General features: G+C 45.8%; 1 protein-coding gene across 2 annotated transcripts in view; it reads left to right on the top strand.

The window, feature by feature from the left end:
- Nucleotides 1–4,373: 4,373 nt before the first annotated feature.
- LOC144149814 (uncharacterized) overlaps nt 4,374–26,411 on the top strand; it is a 43,582-nt gene continuing 21,544 nt past the window's right edge. The window contains exons 1-2 of one of the 2 annotated variants that reach the window (XM_077681468.1): nt 4,374–4,514; nt 17,687–19,255. In XM_077681468.1, coding sequence (XP_077537594.1) covers nt 17,800–19,255 — 1,456 coding nt within the window. In that variant the 5' untranslated portion in view covers nt 4,374–4,514; nt 17,687–17,799. Of the gene's footprint in view, nt 4,515–4,545; nt 5,010–17,686; nt 25,683–26,411 lie in introns of those variants that run through there. The other variant, XM_077681467.1, reaches the window with a different exon arrangement.

Below are 26,411 nucleotides of genomic sequence, written 5' to 3'. Positions count from 1 at the left end.
CGCCTTCATCAGAAAAGGGCCACCTTGCAGATGCCCAGCGGAGCGGAAGGACAAGGTCAGCAAGAAAACAGGAGGATAAGCTGATTGTTTTTCAGTGGTTAAACACCCGTTCATTACTGACAAAACATTCGAAAGGCCCTAAGTAGCAATTAATATTACGGCGAAAAGTAGCGAATAAGGTTATGGCCTTCTTCGACGGGAACCCTAGGTGGCGTTTTAAATAATGCCGACGCGCCAAACGAACAGACAATTCATATGGGTATGTCTTACAATCACTTTTAAATAAGGAAGTGGACATTACAATAAAACAGAGGATTTCTTTTATCAAACTTGCAAATCGCCTACTTTATGGGCAGCGGAGATCGAGCTGGAATATATGTTCAGTGGCCAAATTACACAATAAACAAGGTGAATAAAGGTTCGGTATTCATATAGCATTACATGTAATGCGAAGGCAAGATAACCGCTGGTCATTAAGGGTAACAGAGTGGATCCCCAGAGAGGGCAAGCGTTGCAGGGGGCGGCAGAAAGTTAGATGGGCAGATGAGATCAAGAAGTTTGCGGGGATAAATTGGTCACAGTTGGCACAGGACCGAGGTAATTGGAGAATAATGGGAGAGGCCTTTGCCCTGCAGTGGGCGTAGATAGGCTGGTGATGATGATGATGATGATTCATATAGCTGGCATTTCATCGTCGGTACCGCGGTACCGTGAGACTGTGCTTCATACGAGCTTCATTCGGGGACGCCGTTCGCAAGCCGCCAGTCTCATTGTCTATATACGATATAGCACCAAACAAACAAAAAAAAACATCACGCGCAAGTGTTTATCAGGACGCGAGCCGCACTTGCCCCAAAGCCCTCGCAATCGCCACGTCAGGCCCCAAATGTGCCATCTGGAAGAAAGGAATGCTACAAAGGCGTCGCTATGCGGTGCTTGAGTGACCGTTGCAGCACCGTTGCAGGAAGCGAGAAAATCGGCGTGCCTGCGAGTAAAACAGGACGCGCATGTGCGCCGCGGTTGTCTCGACAACAGGCGCCGGGCCTCCAGAGTGCGCATCGATGGCTTTTGCCACGCGCTCGCGTGGTCTGCAAAATTAAGTCCCCGACTGTACAGCATTTGAAAATACCTAATCCACCCACTAGTGGTACGGTCTGGCGATTGTCGCTTTCCTCTTTCAGGGTTACTGCAACAGGGTCCCCGCTACGCATTTACATGGTAAACAACGGTGAACAAAGTGCTATACAAATGCTCATACCGGTTAACTCGCGTCAAGGAAAAAACAAAGATTTACTTACTGCGAGTCGCACGTGTTTGTCCACACCGATGAAGGCGAGCAATGCGGCTCGGTGGCTAGGCGGCATGCCCTGCTGCGCTGGGCTCGGATGGGTCTTCGGCGCGGCACCACGAGTGGTGCGAGTCCTCAGACACAGTCGGCAGCGCAGACGAGTCCTTCGTCCACAATCCGTGGTCGGGACCCGGAAAACGCAGTTTAGTTTGAGCCATACCGCGTTACCGTCACCTACTCTTCCACAGCAAACAATACGAGACTTCGCGATCGTCGCCCGTACGAATATGGCGGACGGTCTTGTTTACATCAGTGTTGCTAGATCACCAAGCAATTTCGCATAGGGTCTATGCTATTCGGCGCGGAAAGCCGCCCGAGCCAATGATGATGATAGAAAGAACTTTTTCTTCCTCCATGCGGGCAAACAGCGTGAAGGAGTTTGGCGTCCTCTCGCGTCTAACGGCGGCAACGGCTGCACAGAGCGCCAGCGCTCTGTTGTGCTTGAGCAGGAAAGTGGCAACAACGTTTTTAGATTAGGTCAGTTGGCAAAGAGCGCGGCCTTCCAAGCACAGCGGCGCGGGCCGGGTCTGTCGCCGACCAGGCGGTGGCGCTGCGGTAGCGTTGAGATCGGTCTCGGCGCGTCGTCTGCTACTCCTTGCTCGGAAAGGCGCCGGTGAACGACCACCGCACACTGTTAATGTTCTTCTTTTGACATGCGAAGTCCAACTTCGCTCTACTAGTGACAAGAGCTTCACATTTTTATCGACATTATAACGAGAAACAAGCTGTACTTAAGAAAAAAAAAAAAAGGCTAGGCAAACACTGCACAATCCGCTTGTCTTCGGCTGCTTCCCGTTCCATTTATTTATTTTTCCACTTATTTTTTTCCCAGTACGGGATCCCTTATAGCTCAATAATATTTATAGCATACCCGAACGCGTCTTACGCTACTGTAACTGCGGGAAAGCCTACAGTAGTCGGCCATCTACTTGGAATCAAGAAAAGACGCCTCGACATTTTTATTTATGCTGTGGAAGCAAATGCAGTAGGTACGTTTTCACAAGAACATATTTACAACCCCAACAAAACTGATCAAGTGAGCCGATTGGAAACCAAGTGCTAACGTGCGCGCTCACGCGCACGCGCTCAGCAAATTCTTGGTATTTTAAGTGCGGACACGAAGACTTACGATTTGTTAAACAGCTTTGCTGTTAAAAAAGAAAATTGAAGCAATTATTAAACCAATGTTTTTTTTTTTCATTTCTTTGACAGGTATAAATGTGGTTTCTTAAAAGAAATAAACGTTGTTCTCTGATGAGAATGCTTGTCGTACTGCTATTCTTTTTTGTTGGTTTGTAAATCTGATGGACTATCTGTTAGGGTCACAGAAACTTTCATGTATCGTCTTGTAGCCCTGATATGCCGATTTTTTAAAGCGTTTAGCCTTCATTTATCTTGTAGCCCTGATGTGCCGATTTTTTAAAGCGTTTAGCCTGGTAGTTTTTTCGTTGAGCCATCGCTTATGCTATCTTCTGCGTTGATTTTTCCTGCTCGTTTCTTTTTGCAATCTACAGATAGGCAACACTTCTCAGATTTGACTAGTCAGATTGATTTATAAGAGGTTTAACGCGCCGACGCTTCACAGGCGATGAGATGCGCCGTAGTGGAGGGCTCCGGATTAATTTTGACCACGTAGGGGATCTTTAACATGCGCTGAAATCCCGAACACACGGGTGTTCTCGCTTTCCGCCTCTATCAGAATAGCGGCTGGGAATCGAGCCCGAGTCCTTGCGTCCAGCAGCACGGCGCCTTAGCCACCGCGCCGGCTAGGGATCTGATCTGACAGCACCGTGAATATATATGTTGTGCCACACACACTGCATGCCCTTTCACGGCAGTTGTTGCGGATGAAACGTCTGGAAACAAGTAATTTGTTCCAAGGGCTGATCTTGGAACAAATGGGATGATGCTACATTCTTCCACCTTGCCAGCTGGGGCTGAGTATTCCCATTTTTATCGCTGTAGCTACACGGCGGGACAAGCAAACCTCTTGAATTAACTTCAACCGACAAGTTTTGCCCGACTACTGCAGCCTTCTCAATCACACCCAGAATCTTCGAGCTTGTAGAAGATAACCTGGGTAGGCGAAGCCTTCATATTCTACGATTGAAATGTCGGACATTTGCTGAATTCCTGCATAACCGCGAACCACAGATCAGTTCCCAACGTACGTGCTGACTTCGGCGCTTTCTACACCACTCATACTGCCACTTAATTACGCCAGTTTCATCGCGCAAAGGCCCATGATTTTGGCAGGACGCAACATAGGTCGGAACTACTGTCACCCATCTGGGTGGTTTTCGGCATGACTTTGACGTCTTTGGTGCCGACAGATGCTCAGGTATGTCAGGGAAAATACGGGGCGCCGCGCCGTCCCTCCGAGTCCACCTGCCTTACGGTATCCTTACAGTTTGACCGTTCACGACGTGTCAGTAACAGTTGACGATGTCTGAAGGCTCACAATGAATGTCACAAACGTATGTTTATGGCGTAACCTTGAAGTTTTTCCACGGAATCGCGCTTTCCCACGCCTTCAATCCGTCAGGACCCTTCGGCGCTTTGAAGAAATGCCGCTGCACGGACTTTGCCGCTTCCGAAGCATACCCCGAACGGCAGCCCGGCGCGCAGCACGTCAACAAACCGCACCGACACTTCAGAGATCCACTAAAATATGTATGCACGATGACAGCACAGAGCTAATACGTTAATACAGACGTGACGAACAGGCGAGCACCAACAGCACAGCGAAAACACATGGCCGGGGCGAGCCTCGCTCCCCAAACTAGATCTCAAAGCAACGCCAGCGCCACCCCTCGGAATGGCGACAAAATGGTGCCGCCTCTCGAGGCGCAGTTTGCAAACTGACCTAATCTAAAAACGTTGAGTGGCAACGCATATGATCTAACAGCATCAAAAATAGATGGCGCGCAAAAACATTTTGATGCAGCAAGCAACCTTAATTACTTCTCTATGAATACACCCATTAGTGGAGATCCATGTAGTATGTAGTATTCTGGCTGTGACGTCACAGGCTAAACCAAAAACAGAAAATGGAGAAGTCATTTCCTGTCTGACCGTATTCTCGCAGCGCGTGGTTGACTTTCTCGTTAATTCGCTGCTGTTTTATTGTTTCGTCCTTCATGGCATGGTCGTCGCCTTTGTTAACGTACGTACAACATCTTCTGATACCACTTTTGTCTCCGTGGACCCTGGTGTTTTGATGGTTCATGCCACATCTCGACCCGAAACGCGAGTTCCACTTACGAGAAGGAAAATGAAAGCTGTACGTAGAGGAAAGAACTCGTTTTATTCAGGAAAGTCTGGCTTTGTTGCCCGTAGCGATTCGTGGTGGCTGAACTTTGAGCGAATTGCGTCCAATTCATGCGCCCTAGTTTTTTCGGTAACGAAGAGTAGCGAGCGGATACTACGATCGCCTATCGATTTTCGCTTCAGGAAGTTGTGTAGGTCGCGGGGTAGGTAGGGCTGCCTCGAGCCCAGAACCGGGGGTGCGGTTACTTCCGTGCGTCGTTATCGCGGCACACCTCTCGAACGTGAATCGACATGCTCGGGACACGGTGGACCAACCACTGGGAGTCTGATCGCAGTGGCCTGGAGTTTCGCCCGATCTCGGTGACCGTGGATCAGCTAGGCCTCACTACGCGTATGTTTGGTTTTGCTTTTATCGCGTTTTTCATTCTCCTCTACGTAGCGTCGTTCGTGAATGGGAGGAGATTTCCCAGAGCGCGCGACGTGTGAGCACAGCCCGTGTTGGTCAATCTCTTATCGTCGGACTCGAATATTATCTCACTGATCTGTTGTTTGCGTTCGACACGATTGTTTTCTCGATTCAGAATGAGCGGGGTACTCGCTTTCCCGCGTTATATCGTGGACTTGGTGTGCATGCACATTGCACAAGGTCATTACGCTGTGTGCCCACTCACGCGAATCACGATCGTATGTACTCCATGAAGCGCGAAAAGCTGCAACTAAGCGATATTTTAGGCGCGGTTTCGTTTTTGCCGGATGGATGCGGCTGTTTTAGCTCGTACTGTTTGTCAACAGTTTATACCAGCGCTGGAGGAGGGCTTAGAAAGCGGATGTTCGAGACACGGCGTCATGAACGGGTTGATTCATAGCACTTATCGGTGAAGTCATTGTTGGCGTCGCCAGAACGGCCCCTAGCCGCGCTTGTTCGAATCGACTGCACTTCGTGAGCTGGTGCAGCTTGCGGCACTTGAACTGGGCCGTTTGATTTTCCGCCGGTGCCGGATCGAAGGATCGCGGAAAAGAGAAGTCGTACATATTGGCTGGGAGAATTGTCAGGCATACTAGTGAATAGACAATAACTTGAGTCCCTTAGGGTTTGCGGACGACATATGTCTCGTTCACTGAATCAGTCAGAGCTACCTAAAAAAATGCACTGAGAAAGCTGTCTAATGTATTAAAGGTGAATGTCTAACGTAATGTTAAACGGACATTCAGAAAGCCGCACCTTAAGCGCATACGTAATGGAATACATGAAGATGTGGGTAAATTTGTAACTACGTTGCTGTCACCGTTGATCTTAACCATGAAAAAAAAGTTTGTTGCAGAGTTAGTATAATGGCTGGGGAGGCATTTGGCAAGCAAGCTGAAATAATTGAAGCATAGGCTCTCCCCCTAAGTTATTCAACCAATGTGTACTGCCAGTGATTACTTCTCCTTGAAATAAACCTTGTCATTCTAGTGAACGTTGGAAAGAATAAAAATTTCCCCGCATTTTCCCGAGGGGAAGAATGTGAAAGTGCGAATGCACGAGTTGAATTTGCGCGGTTCGGTAATGTTCGCGAAAGAGAGATCACACACACACACACAACTACAAAGAAAGAAAGATGCATTTATTCACAGACACCTATTTGTGTTGTCGTTGTACTTGATTGCTAGAGCGGATCTCAGCTTTGAAATTTCGTGTCAGTACTCCTTAAAGCGGGTGCATTAGCCCTTCTCACGCCCGATTCCTGGCCAATCCCCCACGTGGGTATGTGCCATGCACAGACACCTATTTGTGTTGTCGTTGTACTTGATTGCTAGAGTGGATCTCAGCTTTGAAATTTCGTGTCAGTACTCCTTTAAGCGGGTGCATTAGCCCTTCTCACGCCCGATTCCTGGCCAATCCCCCACGTGGGTATGTGCCATGTCAGCGGCCAGGCAGCGCGCGCCCATCTCCCCCCGTTGCCAAGGAAGACGAGGAGATTCCTGGCCAATCCCCCACGTGGGTATGTGCCATCTCCCCCCGTTGCCAAGGAAGACGAGGAGCGCGCGCACCCGCAGCTGTTGCTATGTGGACGGACGGCGGTCAACGGAATTCAGGGTCGCTTATAAAGTGCATTCGCACTTAATAGCACTTAGGTATAGGAAATGAGCATCTTTAATTAATGAACGACCTGGGATGGAAGACGGGGACCTGGGGTAATGATGACCAGTGGACCACCAATAACGCTGTGTGTGGCTACCAAGAGATGAGACTAGATGGAGGGATGAAATCAGAAAATTTGGGGAAAAGGATCTGCTACGCTTAAAAAGCCACACGCTTTAATCGTAATCGGAATGAAGGATCCCTCCCCCCGTCGTACGCGCGCTGGTGACGTCACGTTCTCAAGAAAACATAACTGTGCATGAACACTCCTTCACCTCATTGCGAACAAAGCTTCCGTAGCGAAGCCGAAACGTCTTGTTTGTTGTTTTCTAAAGTTTTTAACAGTTTCTTTTAATTGGTGTCTCAGTTTTTACTTCAACGAATTGACGAGCGCATCGCAAGATGGCTGAAGGAACATGAGAAGGGCCTTGGTGCTGCAGTGGAAGCAAACAGACTGATGATGATGTTGATTTTGATGATGGCAGTTATATAAACGAGTTCATGGCATTACCTGCCGAAGCCAGGCCAAGCCGTTAACTCGTTGTTGAAGCCAGAAAGTACGCGTATCTGGTTCTGCTGTCCACGTGAGATGGGAGAGCCTGCTCTGAACAGCTGTGGCCTTGTTCAGTAGGTGCAGGCTGAACCAAATGGACCTACCCTCATCAATCCCAAGCATTCTTCGATTAATAATCCCCACTCCTAGCACCTGTCTGGCTTTCTCGTCTCCTGTCACAGTGCAGTCGAATGAGTCACAACACCTGCCGTTCATGCGAGGCATCGTTCACACAGCCGTTTTTCACCTCGTCACGTCACCGTCACGTCACCGTCTTCCGGCATGAGCGACGGTTGCTCATGCGATTTCTCGCCGAAGATGGTGCAGCGACGACAGGAAGCCAAGCCCTGCATTTCCGTTCCATCGACGCGATGGGACCACGCCTGCGGTACACCAGCCAATCAGAAAACTTAAATTTTTACGGCTAAATTTGGCAAAAAAGTGAGCACACGCAAAAATCTTAGCCATTATTTATTTTTGTACTTATAATTATAATTACAGTCACCTTTTTCAATTGTAGTCACCCTGTATCGTATATACGCGACATTTTCTTTGCTTTTCAGAGTAAGCACACTCAATTCTAGGCTAAACTGATCACTAGGCAAACGACCCTGTACGCTGACGGAGATTCCTAGTATGAACGCTACTCCGTTACATTCTCGTCGCAATGTTTTTCACGTGACGGTGCCATGAGGGAGAAGGTGACGGCTGTGTGAATGAGGCCTAAGACGTGCTACACGCACATGCACGCGCTACCATTGCCTCCGGTGTGCCTTTCAGCGGTCAGTAAAAGTAGGAGAGAGCAGCCATAGCCTTCTTTTTTACTGAGAGTGCCTGCCCAGTGCCATGGACTTTGCTGTTAACTTTGGGGGCTCTGCAATACCATGTTCTCCTGGATTGGAACAAAGGTTTTTCAACGTTCGTCGTCAAGCTTGGTAATACCCCTGCCACACTGCACATCTAATGACATTTAGAGCAAATGTCATTCGCTCTTAGTGTCATAATTCGGCGCTACACGAGAATACTGAATGACATTTAGCGGCTAACTGAGGTCCAAGCCCTCAGTCAGCGGCCAAATGAGCAGCCTTGTTCACAGCAGTGGCACGTCACTGGACAAGAAAATTCAGGAAGAAACGAAAGGGATATAGTTTCTAAAAACTGTCGCTAAGATTATATTTTCCTCTTCGTGTTGTCGTTACAATAAAGACAAGCCAATACTAACAAAAAAGAAACTCTCATCCCCAGTGCGCGCGCTACCCTAATACGGATTTTTTGCGGACTTGTCTCGGCTTGTGATGTCTACTGATGTCACCTAACCGGTGATTTTCTTATTTTTATTTCTAAAGAAATAATCCCTTATGTTTTTAAAAACATATTATGTGCGAAAACATTCTAGATGTACTTGAAATATAATTTTGCGGGTTTTGCAAGCTTGCTAATAATCGTCACCGCAATCACAATCAAGTGACATTTGTTTCTCCGTGTAGACCCGCGCGGCCGAACCAAATGTCATTAACAGCTAATGTCATTCACATTGAATGACAAATTTGCCTATGACAGGGGCATGAGAGCGGGTGGGTGTTGTGGAAAGTTGTCAAGACCCTTTGCAAATGTAAAGGAGTTGGTTCACTCCGTGGTAAAAAAGGAGGAACGGAAACAAGCTATGAAGGCCCACTCTGGCTAAAAAAAAAAAAACTACTAGGAAATAACATAGCCAGGAATGAAAGAAGAAGCAACTAAGTGTGTAGAACGATGCTGGGACCTGACGGTTTAAGTTTATTTGGAACTGCGCACATTGAAGCGCCAAGCAGCCAGTTCACATACTCGGAATAGCCCACATATAAAAAAAAAGATACAGGATGTTGCTACGATAAATAGGCCTCTTTTTTTTTTTCTTTAGTGCTTTAAACCACTGGCTTGATTTCACTCACTTTGCAGGAAGGTCGCATTTTATGGTCGAGATTTTAGAGAATGACTCAAGAGACAACAACTCATTGTTTTCTTCTTGTTGTTTGGGATCAAATAACTACAGTTAACGGGGACACTGGTCTTGAGGACATTTTGGTTATTTTTCAACCAATGTGCTTGAGATTTACACATGAAGTGTATTTTGACATCCTGAGGACAAATATGCAGTCAGTTTTTGTCTTAGTGGTGTAAGTTCACAGTTGTGCCATTCCACTTCAGGCAATTTTTTCATCATTTACCTATAAAAAACCGTCACACTTTTTATCCCTTTGTGCTCTAAAAGGACCAGGGAGGGCAACTGATACCACAGTAGTAATTTTAGCATTGTATCTGCAACTGCTGTAAACTTATTAAATGTGAGGTCATCAATTACCGATGTTTTTGTAAACTGAACTGCATAATAGCTCATGCTAGAAAAAAAATATCCTGTGTTTTTGTGGTTTTATTGCGCTGCTCAGTTCCCAAGCTTTGGAATGCAGCAAAAATGATATGAATCTGACCAGTACATCCCAAGATACTGTCATCAATTCCCAATGTTTTTGTAAACTGAACTGCATGATAGCTCATGCTAGAAAAAAACAAAATATCCTGTGTTTTTGTGGTTTTATTGCGCTGATCAGTTCCCAATCTTTGGAATGCAGCAAAAATGATATGAATCTGACCAGTACATCCCAAGATACTGTACCCGACACTAACCTCAGGGGAAAAAAATTGGTCCTGAGGAAACAAGGCACGGAGTTTGGAGTTTGGAAACATGTGAAAATGGTCATTTATGCGACCTCAAAAAGCGACAGCTTCGGAAATTCTTATGGGACAGCTGTAATAATATTTTGCAGGTACATTGCTTGAGGCCTGTAGAGTAAAAAATAATATTAACGAAGGAAATTGATTTTTTTGGTAAATTTTTGGTCCTCAAGACCAGTGTGTCCCCCCCCCACCCCCCCTTAGTCTGGCAAAGCCATTATGAAACGCATATACCCAAGGTGTGAAAAAATATGCTGTACCGATGGGGTCAAACTTTGGCTCAAGGTGGTGGTTCCCAGTATCTGGTAGCCCCAAAATGGAGCTTAGAATGAACTGTCAACACGTGCACGCTGCTTTTTAAAGTGCTCTTTGAGCGTTTTTAAGCTGTTCAGCTCACAAAAGCACTGCTAAGCGTAGTAGATTTTTGTACATGTGAAGCAGAACTGTTAGAGTGTGGGCTGCCCATTGTGTCTGCCCTCATTGCTGAAGGTGACAAATTAGGTGAAATTATTGGGTGCTTTAGAGTTTGTGCTCGAAGCAACCCCGACAAGCACTCAGTTTTTTCTACCTACATGATAAATATGTTTCTTTGCAATGTTTTAAGCGCTCACACATGAAAAGAACACCCACAAAAGAAGCGTGATTTCATGCAATAATAAAAAAAAAAAACTCTGCCTTTCCTCAGATAACCGGATTCTGTTTTGGCTCAGTCGTGCCTCATATCATCATGATGAAACTCATCAGTTGAAAGGTTTTAGTGGGTTCCACTGATGCTCCTCTTTCTCCGCAGCAGCAGCTTTGTTAGTGAATACAGGCACATCTATCATATACTTCTCTTTGCTAGACTGACATATTTAAAAGGGGGGATTGCAACAACGTGCGATGGCAGTATTTTGTACTGGAGAAGCAGTGGCAAGGAGAAATAGAGATGACAGGAGAGTGGGCACGCGCCTGTGTTTGAGATGTTTAAAAAGCAATTGGCAACAAGACAAGCCCTCATTGTACTAAGTGGATTCTTAAATAAAAAGGTAGAGGTCCACCCTTTTCATTGATTTTATACAAAATGAAGTTCACGTTTAACGGCTGCATTGCCATTAGAAGCTCCGCCCCCGCACACACACACTTCTTAGATCTCATGGAGCGAGGGAGGAAGCAGCTGGCTTCTACAGTGCGCACACTGGGAGGATGTGTACATTCTGTTGCGTTGTTAAAAATAGGATGCGGTTTCTTTCCCGGCCATGGTGGTGGCTTTTCTGATGGAGGCGAAAACCAACATGGTATGTTGAGTTGTCAGCACACATTAAAGATCCCTGCGGGTGGTCTGAATTAATCCGGAGCCCTTCATTGCAGCGTGCCTTATATATAGGTGCAGCTTCGGCACGTTAAACCTCACAGTCAATCAATCGCATTGTGTTAGGAAACATCCGCTGTCATCAACTAGATCATCACGAGAGCAGATTGTGTTGGAAGGGGAACAGAACACTGAGTGCCACATTCTGCGGTTTCACACGTAGGGCATCCGAATTTTTTATCACTGGCCGGGGAAGCTCAAGCTTGCCGTTTTACGGCCTTTTGCATGCAGAAGGGCACCTTTGTATATCTTTATATTAAGCTCAGCTTATTAAGGGGGCACACGGGTCTTTGGGACCAAAAAAAAAAGTGTTTTTTAGTTATCACTTTTTCCTTAGTTTCCGCAGCTTTTCCTCTCAAAAGGTGGTACTTGAACTGTACGGGCTACTTATAAAAGCTGTGCAGGCCTGATTTTGAAATAATTTTTCCATAATTTTATACGTTTTCGCCTTGAGCGATATTGCAGCGATAAAAAATTCTTGATAGGTACATCGCAGCATGTGGAGCAGCTAGAAAGACAATTTATTTTGAAGCATAAAGCTGAATGCTTAAACTATCCAATATGGGAAGCAGATTTTGCATTTTGTGTTTCAGTAGTTGTTTAATTAGCATTGTTTTTAATTGGTTAGCAGGAGGGCTTCGAACCTAGCAGTTAGAATTTTCATAAACTTCTATGTGATTGCAAAACATGTGATTGCAAAACAAAAAAAAACTGCTTCCCACATTTTATTTTCCACAAATTCTGGTATCTATTCATGCCTTAATTGCTGGTAACTTTTCGTTGATTAGTTTTTCTTTTTCCATTTTTGTAAAGAACAATCAAGAAAGATCTCTGAACCTAAATGCCTCACATCAATAATAAGTGGAGTTTGAAATCAGCTAAAAAAACTGAACAAGCCCATAAAGTTTCACAAAGATTGGTTGGAAATTCAAAAAAAAAGTTTCTAAGACCAGTCCACAAAAAAGACCTGGGAGTCTGGCAGCCCCAGAGTTGAGCTCCTTCAATGGGTTTTTGCATGATAGGGCTGGCACATGAAGTTTTTTACGTCAATGAGACTCGCTTGAGGCTGTCCATGCCATTACCGGTTATACTTAAGTGGTACCAGCAGACGCCTAAGTCTTTACTCAATGCCCATGCCAGTGCAGGTATTTTAGGAAGAGTTTTCAGATTTCAATTTGCACCGTAATTGGCTTGGCTTGTTTTTAGTTGATGGGTATAAACACATAAAGCGCAACGAAAACGGCGACAAAAGTTTCTGTTTATGTAGGTGAAAAATGAAACGATGCTGTAGCGATCAGACAGTGGAGTATTAAGGATTTTCTTCCGTTTTCTGTTCTTTATTATTATTATGTACTGCTGTTATTTATCTTTCTTTTTGTAGCAGGAGGTCAACCTAACCTTTTGTCGTCTATGATTCTGACGGGCCAAAATGGCTGTTACAAAACTATTTTAGCTTACACAATACCCCACAAAAGCACATTTGGCTTGTTTGTTAAAAGAATAGATTATCAGTCCAGTTTTTAATTGTTGTATACGTATGACAAAACATTTGAACCGGGGTTGACGACTCTGACGCAGTTTGCCTGGCATCGCAGACCGCGTCAGTAAGCTAAGGGCTGACCTCGGTGCAATGCTTTCTCGTACACATGTACACACTTTTTGCAAAATGTTCTAATAATTTAGTCCTTTCAAACAGTAGTGAAACGATTCAAGTGTGTCTCGGTGGGGTTATTGTAAAAGTTGAAGGTTTTCCGTAGCAGCTGGCTTTTTTGTAACAGCTGGCTTAGGCCATAAAATTAAACGTAATAAATGTACATGTAGACCTAAGCAACAACAACAACAAAAAAACAATCAGGAAATGAGAAAAAAAAATACATTAATTTGCTATCTATCTTATTATTGCAGGGGCTGCAACAAGTGTCCCTCTAATGGCATTAGTGGGAGGGTGGTTTCTGGCGCAGATAATTATAGTTAATTTCGTGTCATTTATTATACCCATAGGGCCAGATGGCATTACAGAGGGGAGCTGCTATGTAGGAGGTACTAGCTTTAATCTTATGTGCACCTGCATTAGAGGATTAGAGGATATCTGTTGCGCGTTATCCAAGTATTCCTTCCTGTTGATGCTGATTATGTGATGGCGAGTTATTCTCCCAAACAGAGCAGGAATTCACTTTTAACTTAAACCGTCAAAAACAAATTGTCCCTGTAATTTTTTTCTTTCTTGATCCTTGATGACAGTGTATTGCTAACCTTCCCTAAAAAAAATTTTCTTCCTATAATTTTTTTTTTCAACCTGATTCTTGATGGCTGCATCGCTACCCTTTCAGAAAAAAAACTTTTAACTGGTGAGGTTGTAGGTTTACCCGGCTAATCCTTTTTTTTTTTCCTAAGATAAAATGAGCACCTCAAAAGTAGAATTACAACTCCAGCTTGCTTTCGTTGCAAGTGTTCAGGGCCCTCTCGTAGATGTCAAAATATTCTATAGAATGGTAGATGAGCCCCTAGTTTAATTTTCCTGCCTTACGTCTCACGTGTGGGTCGCAAACATGAGCCCAGGTGCACTTTACAGACTGCAGCTGCAATCAAACTTTTGGGATGCTTGCAAGTGCCTCAACTCGCAAAGCCATAACAAGCTTTATAGCACTTGTGCTATTGAAGACTCTTGAAAGAAAAATACCGAACTTGCTGTGCTTGCGAGGAGCTAGTGAGTCTACATTGAAAAGTGTATGCTTGGAGCATAAGCAGCAAGCTGCAGTGGGCACATGTATGGTCCAAGCTGTGAAGCTCAATGGCAGAGGAGGCTTTTTATTATCAGGCACTGAATGTGCGCACTCAAACGTCAACATAAGGAGCATCGTGGTTGAAATGGTGAAAGTATTTGTGTCGAACAATCCATTGTGTGATATTCGTTCCATTGTGCGATATTAAATTAGCAGACCTTCTTCTGCGTGTGCAGTTATAGCTGTAACTGAAGACAAGGTGGAATAGGTGGTTAAGGAGGGCGGACAGAATAGCTATGGATTTGACAAAAGAGGGCGGAGGAGAAGTTGTTCTAAAGAAGCTGTAAAAATCATAATCGATGGGCCTCAGGAGACTGGAAAAAAGAAGCATGCGTTATGCATACACAAGAAATGCGAGGTCTATAGTATATTTGCCTAAAGACAGTTAACTGTATGAGATCATCATCATCATCATTGAGAAGTTCTTAATTAGAAAGTGTGCTAGGTTTGATAACTCCAAAATTGCAGTTCAGATGACATCTTTTTATTTTTTTCATTGGGTTCAAAGAGCACCTTTAAAGAATGGTCAAGGATGTGCGTACTAAAAGCTTAGCCTCATGCTTAAAGATGGATATAAGAGCGTCTGAAGGAGCGTCTAATAGCCGAACAGTCAGGCAGCCTTTCTGTGCAGGCAGATGATTACTGAAAGGGTGGTGAATTACTATGAATGACTTGTACGAAGAAAGCAGGTTGTTACATTCGGGAAGGGGTCCCCGAACTGGGCTATGTAGCCTTCGTCATGCGTGTGGTAGCCGGGTGAAGAGTGGCCAACAAAAGTTGCTGCCTCAGTGACGACGGCAAGAAGCTGAAGGCAAACTTTCTGGTTTACTGCATGGCGACAGGTGAGCCGAAGCAAGACGGGAACAATGCTCTTCTGGGCGAGGTTACAGTACAGGACTCAAGCAGAGTAGCAGCATTGATTCGCTGCTCCAAAACGAATAAGAACTATTCGCCGAGAGGACGGTTTTATATACACAATAGCCGTAATGGCTGTGCACCTTTCCCCGTGCTTTTTACACACGGCACGGATATTGTGCAGACACACGCAACACTCTTTGCAGAGTTCATGAGGGGCCAGCAGTAGCAAAGCACACCGAGTCTGAGAGAGGGGGAGGGGAGGTCTTGGGTGCGGCGTCTGCCTCATCGGGTACGGTGTCAACACGCCACATTTACAGCCGCCGAATTTTGAATGGCGCGGACGGTGAGGCACCCGCGATCCAGCCTACCGCACACACGTTGCTACTTGTCCGAGGCAGCTTGCTTGTGCACCAGGGGACTCTGCAAAACTTGTGCCAAGCTTGAACATGCTAGCGGTGCGCAGAATCGTAACAAGGTCTAGAATTTACCGAAGCATTCCAAGAGATCATCAGTTGATTACGCATCTCACTAGAGCGAACAGTGCCATAGTAATGATCGTAAAGAGTGGTTTCATAACTGCTATTGTGAGTGTGCCGATCAGTCAATATTAGCGGTCATGGACAAAAAGCAAGGTCAGGCTAATGTCGCACGGAGGTTGGAATGTGCAGAAGTGTGAGCGTAGTGACAGTGACAGTATTTATGTATTCTCACTTGTAGCCGATGTGGAGCAAAAAGTCCTGCGATTGCATAAGGGTAGAGCAGCAGCGCAGGTCCAGATCCGCTAGTGAATGGGCAAGAACCAAGAACAAGACTGCAGGGGAAACGGCACTTCCTCGGGCGACCAGATAGCATCACAAGCACTTGGCCAAGGTTGAGATTGTGGCATCTGTCGCGCTTGAAGAAACTGCACGGCCCGGCCGTGATCGGCATTTCACTGCATAGCCCTGGAATGAATTATGGCCGCTATTATTTAGTTCACCATGTGCCGCCACCATCGCCTTTGCCATCGCAGCTGTGAAGCTTCGTAGTCCGCGTTGCTTTTCTTTGTGACACTATCTGGTCGCTTGCCTGCGCCAGCGCGGCAATGTGCCATTTCCCCTTCGTGAATGAGTTCAAAGCATTTCAACATGTACTTGCGCAGTTTCAATGCCGTCCAATGGTCGGTTTCGCAGCCTCTTCTTCAGCAGTGACCTGTTAAACTCGTCCTGATTAGGATCGTTGGTAAAAAATGGGGCGCAGAAAACAGGCACCAACGCATGTCTCATTTGGCCCATTCCTTCTTTGCTCTGTGTGTAGAGGGGATCAATCGAAGCATTTGTTATAAAAAAAAACAAAAAAAAACATTCTTTTTGTGAAGGGACGTTCCGCCGGTGTAGCAGGCTGAATACCAGCATTTTGCTGAATGAAGATTTTGATCTTGGGGAATGTTGTTCAGGTAGAACAATGCAAGGACTTACGCCACTTCAGATTGCGAATGTACCGCAGTGCCGTGCATCCTTACAATGGTTTCATTACCATCGTTGTCGTCATGGAATTCCAGGAACCTGCGGGACTATGCATACCTCCCCTATGCAATTCTCACAGTGGCTGCTACAAGATGTGGCCGATATGGTTATCGTAAAATTAGGATGACCAGAAATGCACCTGGCACAAAAAAATTTACCGCTGGATCCGAGATTCTACAAGCTTTCTGTAGCGCCTTTGAGGAGATTGCTTTTGAAGGTACATTTATACTTTGCGTGGAAGGAAATTGCACAGGGACCGGGTGTTGTGGTTGTTCGATTTTTGATTTTCTAAAAGCAAATAACGGTGATTGTAATAGCATGACATTGCATAGTTCTTGCGTAGTAAAGTTGACTTTTACAGTTGCAGTTTGCTGGAACTAAACTGTAATTATGAGGAAAGTCATTAGCAGTATCACATTAGTAACCAGCTACTGGAACTAAGTAGTTCTGAGGAAAGTAGTTAGTGGGGTCATATTAGTAAGTAGTTTCTGGAACTAAGCAGTAACGCTAAGGAAAGTACAGTTAGGAGTATCACAGTAACTAGTTACTGCCTGAGGGAATTACTGCCACCACACTGTATTCATAGTGGTGCCTGTGACGACGGCCACTGCACCAGAATTGCCATTGACCCACTTGTTTTTGTCTTTTTTTTTCCCCTCAAATTTCATTTTTTAGAGCGATATGTAGCCAATGGATGTATCCAGAGTCCAGACCTAACTTTTGAGGCAGAAACTTGCAGCCTTACTGAGCACCTTAAATACCTTGAAAGAGCATCTTGAAGATGTGCCCAAAGGAGAGGCAGGTTGGTGCGTGGATGATCAAGAAAATTTGGGGACAGAGAACAAAGTTTGGCAACATGGGATAGTATTTACAGTGCGTGTCAGTGAGTGAGTTGGCTCATGACAGCTAGTTAACCTAAACAAGGCGAGCGGATAGTTATTTAGAAAGGCAGTTTGGTTGTCTGGTAGATTTTCAGGGCAAGATTGAATGGCAGTCCATAAGGGAGGCATGTGTCTGCACTAAATTATCGCTTATGCACGCATGTGCCATTTTTTTCGTGCCGCCATGTGTCCTCTTAGAGCTGGGGCGAGACAGATGTGTGCTGACGAATACATAGCAAGCGTATGCCGTGCTAGTGTACTAATCGTGCCATTTTTTTTTTTTTTTTTTTCGATTTTCAGATGACGCTTACGGTCTCTAACCAGAGAAATTCTGCTTTTCTACACGGCACAATGACCTTGTGACCGCCTGGGTGACGTAGCAGTACCGGTACCGGCCGTAGAGTGGGTCCAACATGTCGAGCTCGGACGATGCTGACCCTGCTGATTCGGGAGGGCGGGAGAGTCCGGATGCGGTGCCTCCAAGTGGAGCGTCTGGAGACTGTGAAGGGTCGTCATCCTCCTCTTCCTCGTCCTTTTCAGCGGCGACTCAGACGGAAGAAAAGACTCCGGGTGTCCGGCAGAAGCTCAGGACTCTCACGTTCGGGCGACGCCGCAAAGCCAACAATGCCTCTCCGGTAGGGGCGTCCTCGAATTGCGCCAACTCTTCGAATTGTGCCGCTGCTTCTTCGTCAGCCTCCTCCAAAGAGCAGAAGGAGCAGCCTCCTCGTGATGGTGGTGGCGCCACTTCCAAGCCCAGAAAGGGCACCTGGGGATTCAAGCTCGGATGCAGGTCTCGCCGGACATCGTCCGCTACGGACCCCGTCGCTGCGGATCCACCCATTGGCTGTCCGATATGCATCTGCACCGGGTACCGTCGCACGGAAGAGCACACACTGGGCCCCAAGGTCGTCTTCAAGGTCACGCCGCCCCGCTCACGCAAAAAGGGCTCGTCCGCCGCAGGCTCCTTCGCTTGCGGCACTTCCAGCGCCGAAGGCAAGTTCCGCGGCGACGAGTATCAAGTGGACGACTGGGACGAACGCGCTCGCAAGGAACGGGCACGGGAGATTGAGGAAGGCGTCGACCCGCCGCCAGGCTTCCGAGTAGATGGCACGTCCCGGCCCTCGGTGTCCGGCGAGACGGGAGAGCCGTCCCAATCATCCGAGCGGCCAAGAGCCCAGGCGTCGCAGAGTCCGCTGCCCCACCAACAGGTCGCTATTCAGCAGCAGCAGCAGCAGCTTCCAGAGCTGGCGATTGCACTGCGCAACCAGCTGAGTCTGTCGAATGGCCAAGGACCGGAAGGTTTGTCGGTCCCCTGGGAGGTCCTCAGCCGGATCTGGGACGTGGCGCCCCAGGTTCACACTCAGGTTGACTACATGCACTGCCTGGTGCCCGACCTGCTGGGCATCACCTCGTGCGGCTTCTACTGGGGCAAGATGGACCGCTACGAGGCGGAGCGCCTCCTCGAGAACAAGCCGGAGGGCACTTTCTTGCTCCGCGACTCTGCCCAGGAGGAGTACCTCTTCTCCGTCAGCTTCCGGCGTTACGGCCGCTCGCTGCACGCGCGCGTCGAGCAGTGGAACCACCGGTTCAGCTTCGACTCGCACGACCCGGGCGTGTTCTCGTCGCGCACGGTGTGCGGCCTGGTGGAGCACTACAAGGACCCTTCGTGCTGCATGTACTTTGAGCCCATGCTCACGCGGCCCCTGCACCGGACCTTCGTGTTCCCACTGCAGCACCTGGCGCGCGCCGTCATCTGCTCGTGCATCGCCTACGACGGCGCCGCCAAGCTGCCGCTTCCGCGCAGCCTCAAGAGCTATCTGCGCGAGTACCACTACAAGCAGCGGGTACGTGTGCGCCAGATCGAGGACGGCGGCACCGCGGTAGACGTCGGCTTCGGCCCCGGCTCGAGCCGCGGCTACGGCTTGCTCGGCGGCTGCCACGGAAGCCCCGACCTCGGCGGCGGGAGGCCGTGACGTCGAAGCTGGCCTCGTGCGCCCAGTACCCGGGGCCATGTGTTTGTAGGCTTCGTAAATGTTTAGTAGAACCTCCGCTTGCCCGGCGGCTCCCCAAAGCCGCCGTAAGAGCTTAGAATTGAGGACTTTTGTTTAACATATCCCGTCGAAGCCTCTTCTACGCACTATTGTTTGCTCTGCAAGCTTTGGGAGCTTATAATATCAGTACGTTATGCAAGCTAGGTTAGATTGAGGTGTGTTTTCGTCGATGGCAAGGCAGGTACTGGGGCTCCGGAACTAATGTAAGGGTTTGATGAAATGCGCGTGTGCATGCAAGGACCTGTGCTGGTTTCGTGTGTTCTCATAAACTTTTTTGAGGTTGAAGTTTTCGGAATGTATGGTAGGTGACGAGATTGGTGTCACAGTACTGATGATTTTTGAGAGGTCTGTAGAGGCAGTTCATTCATTTTCCAGAGCACAGTGAATTGTCTTGTCCCTGGTACTCCTGCAGTGGTGTTACACATGCCGTATTAGCTGTTGACGAGCTTGAGAGCACCGCGTGTTTTTGCGTGCTCACCGATTAAGCAAACAACCGTGTGTGGAGTTGTCTATCTGCCACGATTGTCTATCGTCTACCCAACCAGGTTAGTGTAAAGAAAAAGTGTCAAGTTTTAAATAGGCACGTGAATCTTTTTATTTGTTAATGATGTATGTTTTTCTTCTCAAAGCCTCTGTAAAGTGAAAAGAAATAATCTTATGTTATTTACGAGCCGTGTAGCACGAAGTTTGTTGGTTTCGATACATACCCTATTGTTGTATAACGTTATTTGTTGCAGTAGATACGTACTAGTGTATACAAGTGGCTTACGAACAATCAAAACTATTTGTAGGTCAACTTACCGGATACCTCTAGTGCTGATTAACAGCCGAATTATGTAGCGTTTAATTTACGTTTGTCTTTTTCAATATCTTCTTCCTTTGATTCTCTTTTTTTAAACTGGTTAGTGCATTGTTGTGAATATGAGAAGCATTCTATAGGAAGCCCTACTTAATTGTTTCTTCCGTTTTGATCGTTTTCTGTCGTTGTACGGTGCTTTTCAACCGGGTTTGTCTTCTTTTTGTTGTTTTTTCCACTCCCCTTGCATGTTGTAAATCTGTGTGTGTTCGGTGGCAACGAAGGCCTGTGCTTGTTGTAACATCATTGGCTCCCAGGGTAATCATCTATGAATGCTGTCGACCGACCTGTAGCGATAGAATAGGCACTCGAATAGTTTTTTTTTTTTTCCGCGACTTTCAGCCACATCTTGCGATGATGCCACCTTTGCTCAAGCTGCTACTTCATGCTGTGCTTTCTTTCTCTTACATTCTTAAGATGAGCTTTTAACCCGGTGCTCCACTCACTACAACACTTTTTAAGAAAGTGAAGTGCGGCGTGAAAGTCAAAATTTTAAGTTGGCCATTGATCGCACTGAAATGAAAGTTTCGTTTGAAAGGGGGCTGGAAATTTAGTAGTGAAATGCAGAGGCTGTCAAGCTACTACAGTAAAAGCTCGTTTATCCGAACTCGGTTAATTCGAACTTACAGCTGATTCGAGCTGACGCCCTGGTCCCGGCGCAGCCCCTGTATATTTCAATGGCGGAAAACTCCCGAAAATTCGGACGCGTCGGCATCCAGAATGGTTCATTCGAACTGGGATCCCCTGGTTTCCATCGCTCCTGGCAGAAGAAGTCGGCCCAAAATTAAAAGTAGTTAACCGATTACCTTTAAATTTGATTGCCTCGACCCTGCCATGTAAGCAAGACGTGTTTTCGAGCATAAACAGCGTCATTATTTTGTGACATCGCGGCTTGCTGCTCTCATAAATGCCTGTTGGTGCCTGTTTCTGGCATATAACTGACTTATTGAATAATTTTGTTCGCTCTTCGAGCTCCATGAACATTATTTACGAAGTCACCTGCCACCAGTAATTGGCGATAACAAGTTAAGATGTGGCTTTGTGTTCTGCCCGCGCAGTATGGCAGTGTTCATTGCGCCCACCCGCTAATTCGAACTCCGCTTAATTTGAACAATTTTATGGTCCCCTTCGAGTTCGAATTAACGAGCTTTTACTGTAGTTTGAACATCACGGTGAAGCTCAAATATGCGTGTCGGTAGCCATTCATGCTCTATGAACTATTACAGTGGCAGGGATTAGGATTTTTTATATAGTCTACTTGCTTTTCAGTGCACTTGATTTAGCGTTTTGCAAGCGTATGCACTTCACTCGTAGAAGCTTTTTGCAGTGCCAGATGTCTGTGCCAAATTTCTGGCTGAAAAACACTCGCTGCCGAAAGCAGTTGTAACTCGTGTGTTCAAATGCATGTACCTTAAAGTAAGTTGAGCTATGTTATGCCGTTAAGCCAGGTCTTTATTGAAGCCACCTAATTAATCTAATTAATGGATGACTCATAGGGTGGTTGTGAATGTCTTTGTGCGCTCCCTGCATAAAATACACTTCCCAAGGAGAGAGTGTCCCCAAAAAATGGCAGTACATAAGCTACGACGTTATACCACACTCATCTGCTGACCCGCTGGCCTTCTGATAGATTGCTGGTCCACAGTTCAGTTGTAAACATATGAGAGTTTCATTTCTCTTGGAAAAATATGTGGGTCCGTCTAGAAGGCATATTGTATGAAGTGGCTGCACCTTTCCTTTTGGTAGGTTTAATTTAAAAGAGTGTTTACACCAAATTTCAGTCTGTTTTTTGTGTTTTTTGCTCTGATGACTCCCTGCCAGCCCATAAACCATAACGCACAAACTAAAACTAGCCCCCGTGTTACTGATTATGAACTACAATGCCATTCGGGGCATCAGTTGGTTTCGGCTACTGAGAGACCTTAAGCGGGTGCAGGAGGCTCTGGGGCCAACCTGACGTCACTTCTTTTTCACCAAACAAGCCGCCTTCATTAACTTAAGCCTCCTACAATCATTATCTTCAAGAACATCCGAGGCAACCTTTACTCCAGCGATACCTGCTTCCTTCTTAGTCAGTCAAAGATTAGTCGCACCACATTCGGTTGATCTAAAATGGGACTAAAGGTGTTGCAAGCCCCACAAAATTGCTAACTTTGTGGTATTAGCTTTGCTGTGCACGTGTTCGTCGGTTTGGCTTCTGTGTCGCACACCTCTCTAGGCAGGTTTGACATCACAGAGAGGTTGAGCTGCGCCATTTCCTCATTTCTGAAAACTGTGGCTTCGCTATTGATTTGAAATTGGTTCTAAGCGACATTTGATACCCATAATCATTGCAGGGAGCCATCTTGGTGTTTGCATGCATCGAACAGTGTCGATTTATCAAAACTTGTTGCCGAGCTAGTTGGTACATACTTAGAGAAAATGTGGCGCAAAGTATGCGTGGACGAAGGACAGAAGATGCGACAGATACTGGCGTCTGTATCCTTTGTATATTCTCTCTTTCGATTGATCAGTTTCTACAAACCGAATTTTGGTGTCAGTACTCTTAAAGGGGCCATAAAGACAAAAAGAGGTTTGCTTCATGGCAAAGACTTTTTTTTGTCCCGTTAACGAGACGCGTTTTATCGCAAACTTCGAACAAATAATCAAGTTACTAAGTGAAACAGGTGAAGCAGTGGTAACTCCCCCACCAATTTCCGGTGATCTCTCTATGGCAGCACTGAATTATCTTGTTTGCATGGTTGGGCCGCCAATTTGAGCAACCACCAAGAAACATGATTGAGTGATTGTAGAAGGGCCTCTAATTCCACTTGGTCGTATCACTCGAATGCTTACAGGCAGTTAACTCACTGATACCGTATTTTCACGATTCTAACGCACCCCCAAGCGTAACGGGCAGGAACGTTTACATAGTAAAATCTGGGGGAAAAAAAAATCACTTTGCGTTTACCACACAAATCTAGAATTGGATTTTGGGAGAAGTTCGTTTACATGGCAATGCTGTTAGCCGCGTGGAGGCAAGTTTGGGTTTCCGTCCGATTGTAATGCAAACACAAATTTGAAGGCTAATTTTACTAAGAAAGGGCGCGCGTAAGAATCGTGCAAAACGGTAATGATGTTTTAATGCTGGCCGGCATCGTGGTAGCTGACAATTTGGAAGCTTTTCGATACTTTTTGTATCTTTTTGTTTAGAAAACTTCTTTCTTGGCTGGAATGAAGATGAGGGAGTTATCAGAAGCTAGTTCCTTCAAATTGAACAAGGTTGTGTTTTTCTCTTTGTGGCCCTTTTAAAACACTGCACACCTGTTTGTCTGTGAAGAAATTTCTGCAACAATGGCCCATTTGATATCGTTCATTATCGTAGATAACAAGCAATAGCAGTTCTGAAAGGAAAGGGTGATGTGTGCCTTTCACCTTAACACCCATCACTGAGCAGTGTTTCATTGCTGACTCTTGGGAATCCCAGTCATTGATATTTTAGCCCTGATCAACATGTGCAGAAAACGGGCGTGCAAAGCTGCGCAGCACAAAACTAAAACCTCGTTTGTTTGTTTTTAGAGTATGTGGAAGTACATGCTTGTTTGTGAAGTGCTGGAACGAGGACATTGAAAAGCAATGACCAATTTTCAAAAAATATATATATATATCTATATGTACTTGCATGCTGTAGGTGGTAGTGTAATCGACAAAGGTAGAGTGCAGGTTACATTCGAATACGATTAGATAGGGGCATGGACTAAAGTGGCTTGCTAATCTTTTCATCTTATCGAACTTCTCCATGTGGAGGATCGTTGCATAATGAATCGCGCAGTGCATTTTCCCAACAAATTCATCTGTTTTATGCGGTCTGCTGCTTTAAATTCACAGTGAATTTGTAGCTCCTTTATCTTTTGTGGCTCTTGATGTATGGTGTGGTGCAATTACCATTCTAGGTTCTCGCATTATATTGCAATAGTAGTCTCTTCTTGTGTCTTATGTGCCCAGCTCGAAATTGAGCTGCCTCCTTGTATCACATTTTGCGACTTATTTGGAATGCGACAAATCTGCTTTAATAAGTGGCGCGGCGATTTTGTAGAACTTAAAAGCATTTCAGTGCTGTACCGCATCATTCACCGGGTTTGGTTTCAAATCCAGTTAACGTTATTGGAATTTGTTCAGTGATTTTTCTGCAACTTCTCTGCTGTTCAGTGCTTCATCCTATGGTATGCTGGCACTGAGTATTCTGACAAAAACGTCGCCAAGACTAAGGCATAAGAAAGGACTGACAAGCTAAAGGCTTTGTATTAGATTAGGCAATATAAAGGGAAAAGCAGTGATGACAGCATTTTAAAGGCAAAAAAAGAAAAAAAAGGACAGAGGCCAGTAAGGAGTGGCATGTGGTGAAGCCAGAGAGCCACCATTCGAAAATACCGCCTGTTTTGTGCTGTTTTTTGTCAGAATATTGCGACCGAACCAACTATCCCAAGTTAAAGCCCTAGTCGGATACTAAAGCATGCTACAATGGCAAAAAAGTTTATGAAAGCACTCAGTTTGCTCATGACTGTACACTTTGGAGTTGTCACCCCCTCTGCCCTGTGTGTTTTATAGGCGAACTTTCGACATAACGAAGCACTGCTTGAGGGGGAAAATTGTGTTGAAAATTTTGATGTCTCGAGGTTCTTCTGTTTGGCTATTTTTGCAACCGGAAGCTGCAAAGAACTGGTACAAGTAATGTTATTAAATCATGGTTCATTATAGTAGATTAACAGTGGTGGTACACTGAGAAAGCCAGTGTTGATCCACACTGAAAGACATTGTACTTGCCCCTAGTTTTAACTGGTTTACAATCTGCAGTTTAGGCACGTGTGTCTAGTGTGAGGACGGTGTGCCCTTCAAGTGAGGAAAAACCGGCACAGCATTATTAACTAGCACTGTTGCACGATGTCAAAACAAGGCACTTAGCACTTAGGCACTTAGCCTGAGTACTTTTCTTGTCCCACTGACGCCGACAGTTTTTTCACGAGCTGTGGTAACAAACGACTTGTTGGCTGAGTACAAAGCTCGCTTTTCGTGTTTGAACACACTGTGGAGCTGAGGTGGATTGTTTTCTACTGTTGTATACCAACGGGCATATGAAAACGACGCTCTACTTCACAAGCCTCCATGGTTGTGGTTGCAGCAAAAAAGAAGAAAACAAAGGTTTATACACTTGTTATTTATTGTCCCAATCTGTCCTGTACATTTCACTAGTATATAAGTTGAACTTATTTTCTGTACATATTGTAAGTAGGTAATGTCTGTAGTGCTTTATTCAACCTGTGTATGCAGAACTGTCTTTCTGCAGTAAATTTCACGGCTCACATCTGTTGACCCTTTTGGATCCATTGTACAGAATAAAAAGTTGAAAGTATTTGCGAGTGTCATTATTGCACGTGCGATCCGCATCCGTCGCCCAAAGTAAGGTGCGCTGCAAAATGTCCGGGGGTGGTATTGTTTAATACTCGTTACGCAGAGTACCGTGGAATCTGTAAAGGCGCAATGTGGGCGCTGTTTGTTGGTACCGCCAAGGGTTTTATGTGCGAAATGTGGCCCGGTGGTAATGTCGGGGCTGGGAGGGGGAGGGGGGTAATGTGTGTTTTGGCGCCCATCGTAAATAAGCTCATCGAGGAGCGAAATTTTTTTTTGCCTTGGATTAGTAAACTTGCGTTGCCTAAATGTAAGAGTAACTCTCGTTTACAGCATAGCGGCCGATTTATTTCAACAGTATTATCGTTTCTGCGCGTCAATCAGCCGAGGCGCCAAAGTTCTGGCTGTTTTGGAGTCGATCTTGTTTCGAGGCAAAACGAGTGTAATTTTTGTAGCAAGACGTAACAGTTCTTCTTATGTATAAATATTAAGGATCAATTACATAGCACAGCGGCTGATTAAATAGGAATTAGCGAAGGCGACAGCGTTCCGTTCCTAAACTTACTGAACTCAACCAAAATATTAACACGAACTTGTTACACCTTGCTACAAAAAATAGCAACTGTTTAAGGCTAACTAATTTTTATGTATGCACATTTTAAAATACACACTAATTTTAAATTCAATACAAATTTTCGCGCTTTCCCGCTGCACCGCGTGATTCGCCACGAGC

The sequence above is a fragment of the Haemaphysalis longicornis genome, unplaced genomic scaffold, assembly GCF_048455015.1.
Source record: "Haemaphysalis longicornis isolate Haplotype H1 unplaced genomic scaffold, Haemaphysalis longicornis Haplotype H1 scaffold_8, whole genome shotgun sequence".
NCBI classification, from domain to species: domain Eukaryota; kingdom Metazoa; phylum Arthropoda; class Arachnida; order Ixodida; family Ixodidae; genus Haemaphysalis; species Haemaphysalis longicornis.
Note: the sequence above shows the minus strand (reverse complement) of the source record. Positions and strands in the feature narration are given on the sequence as shown.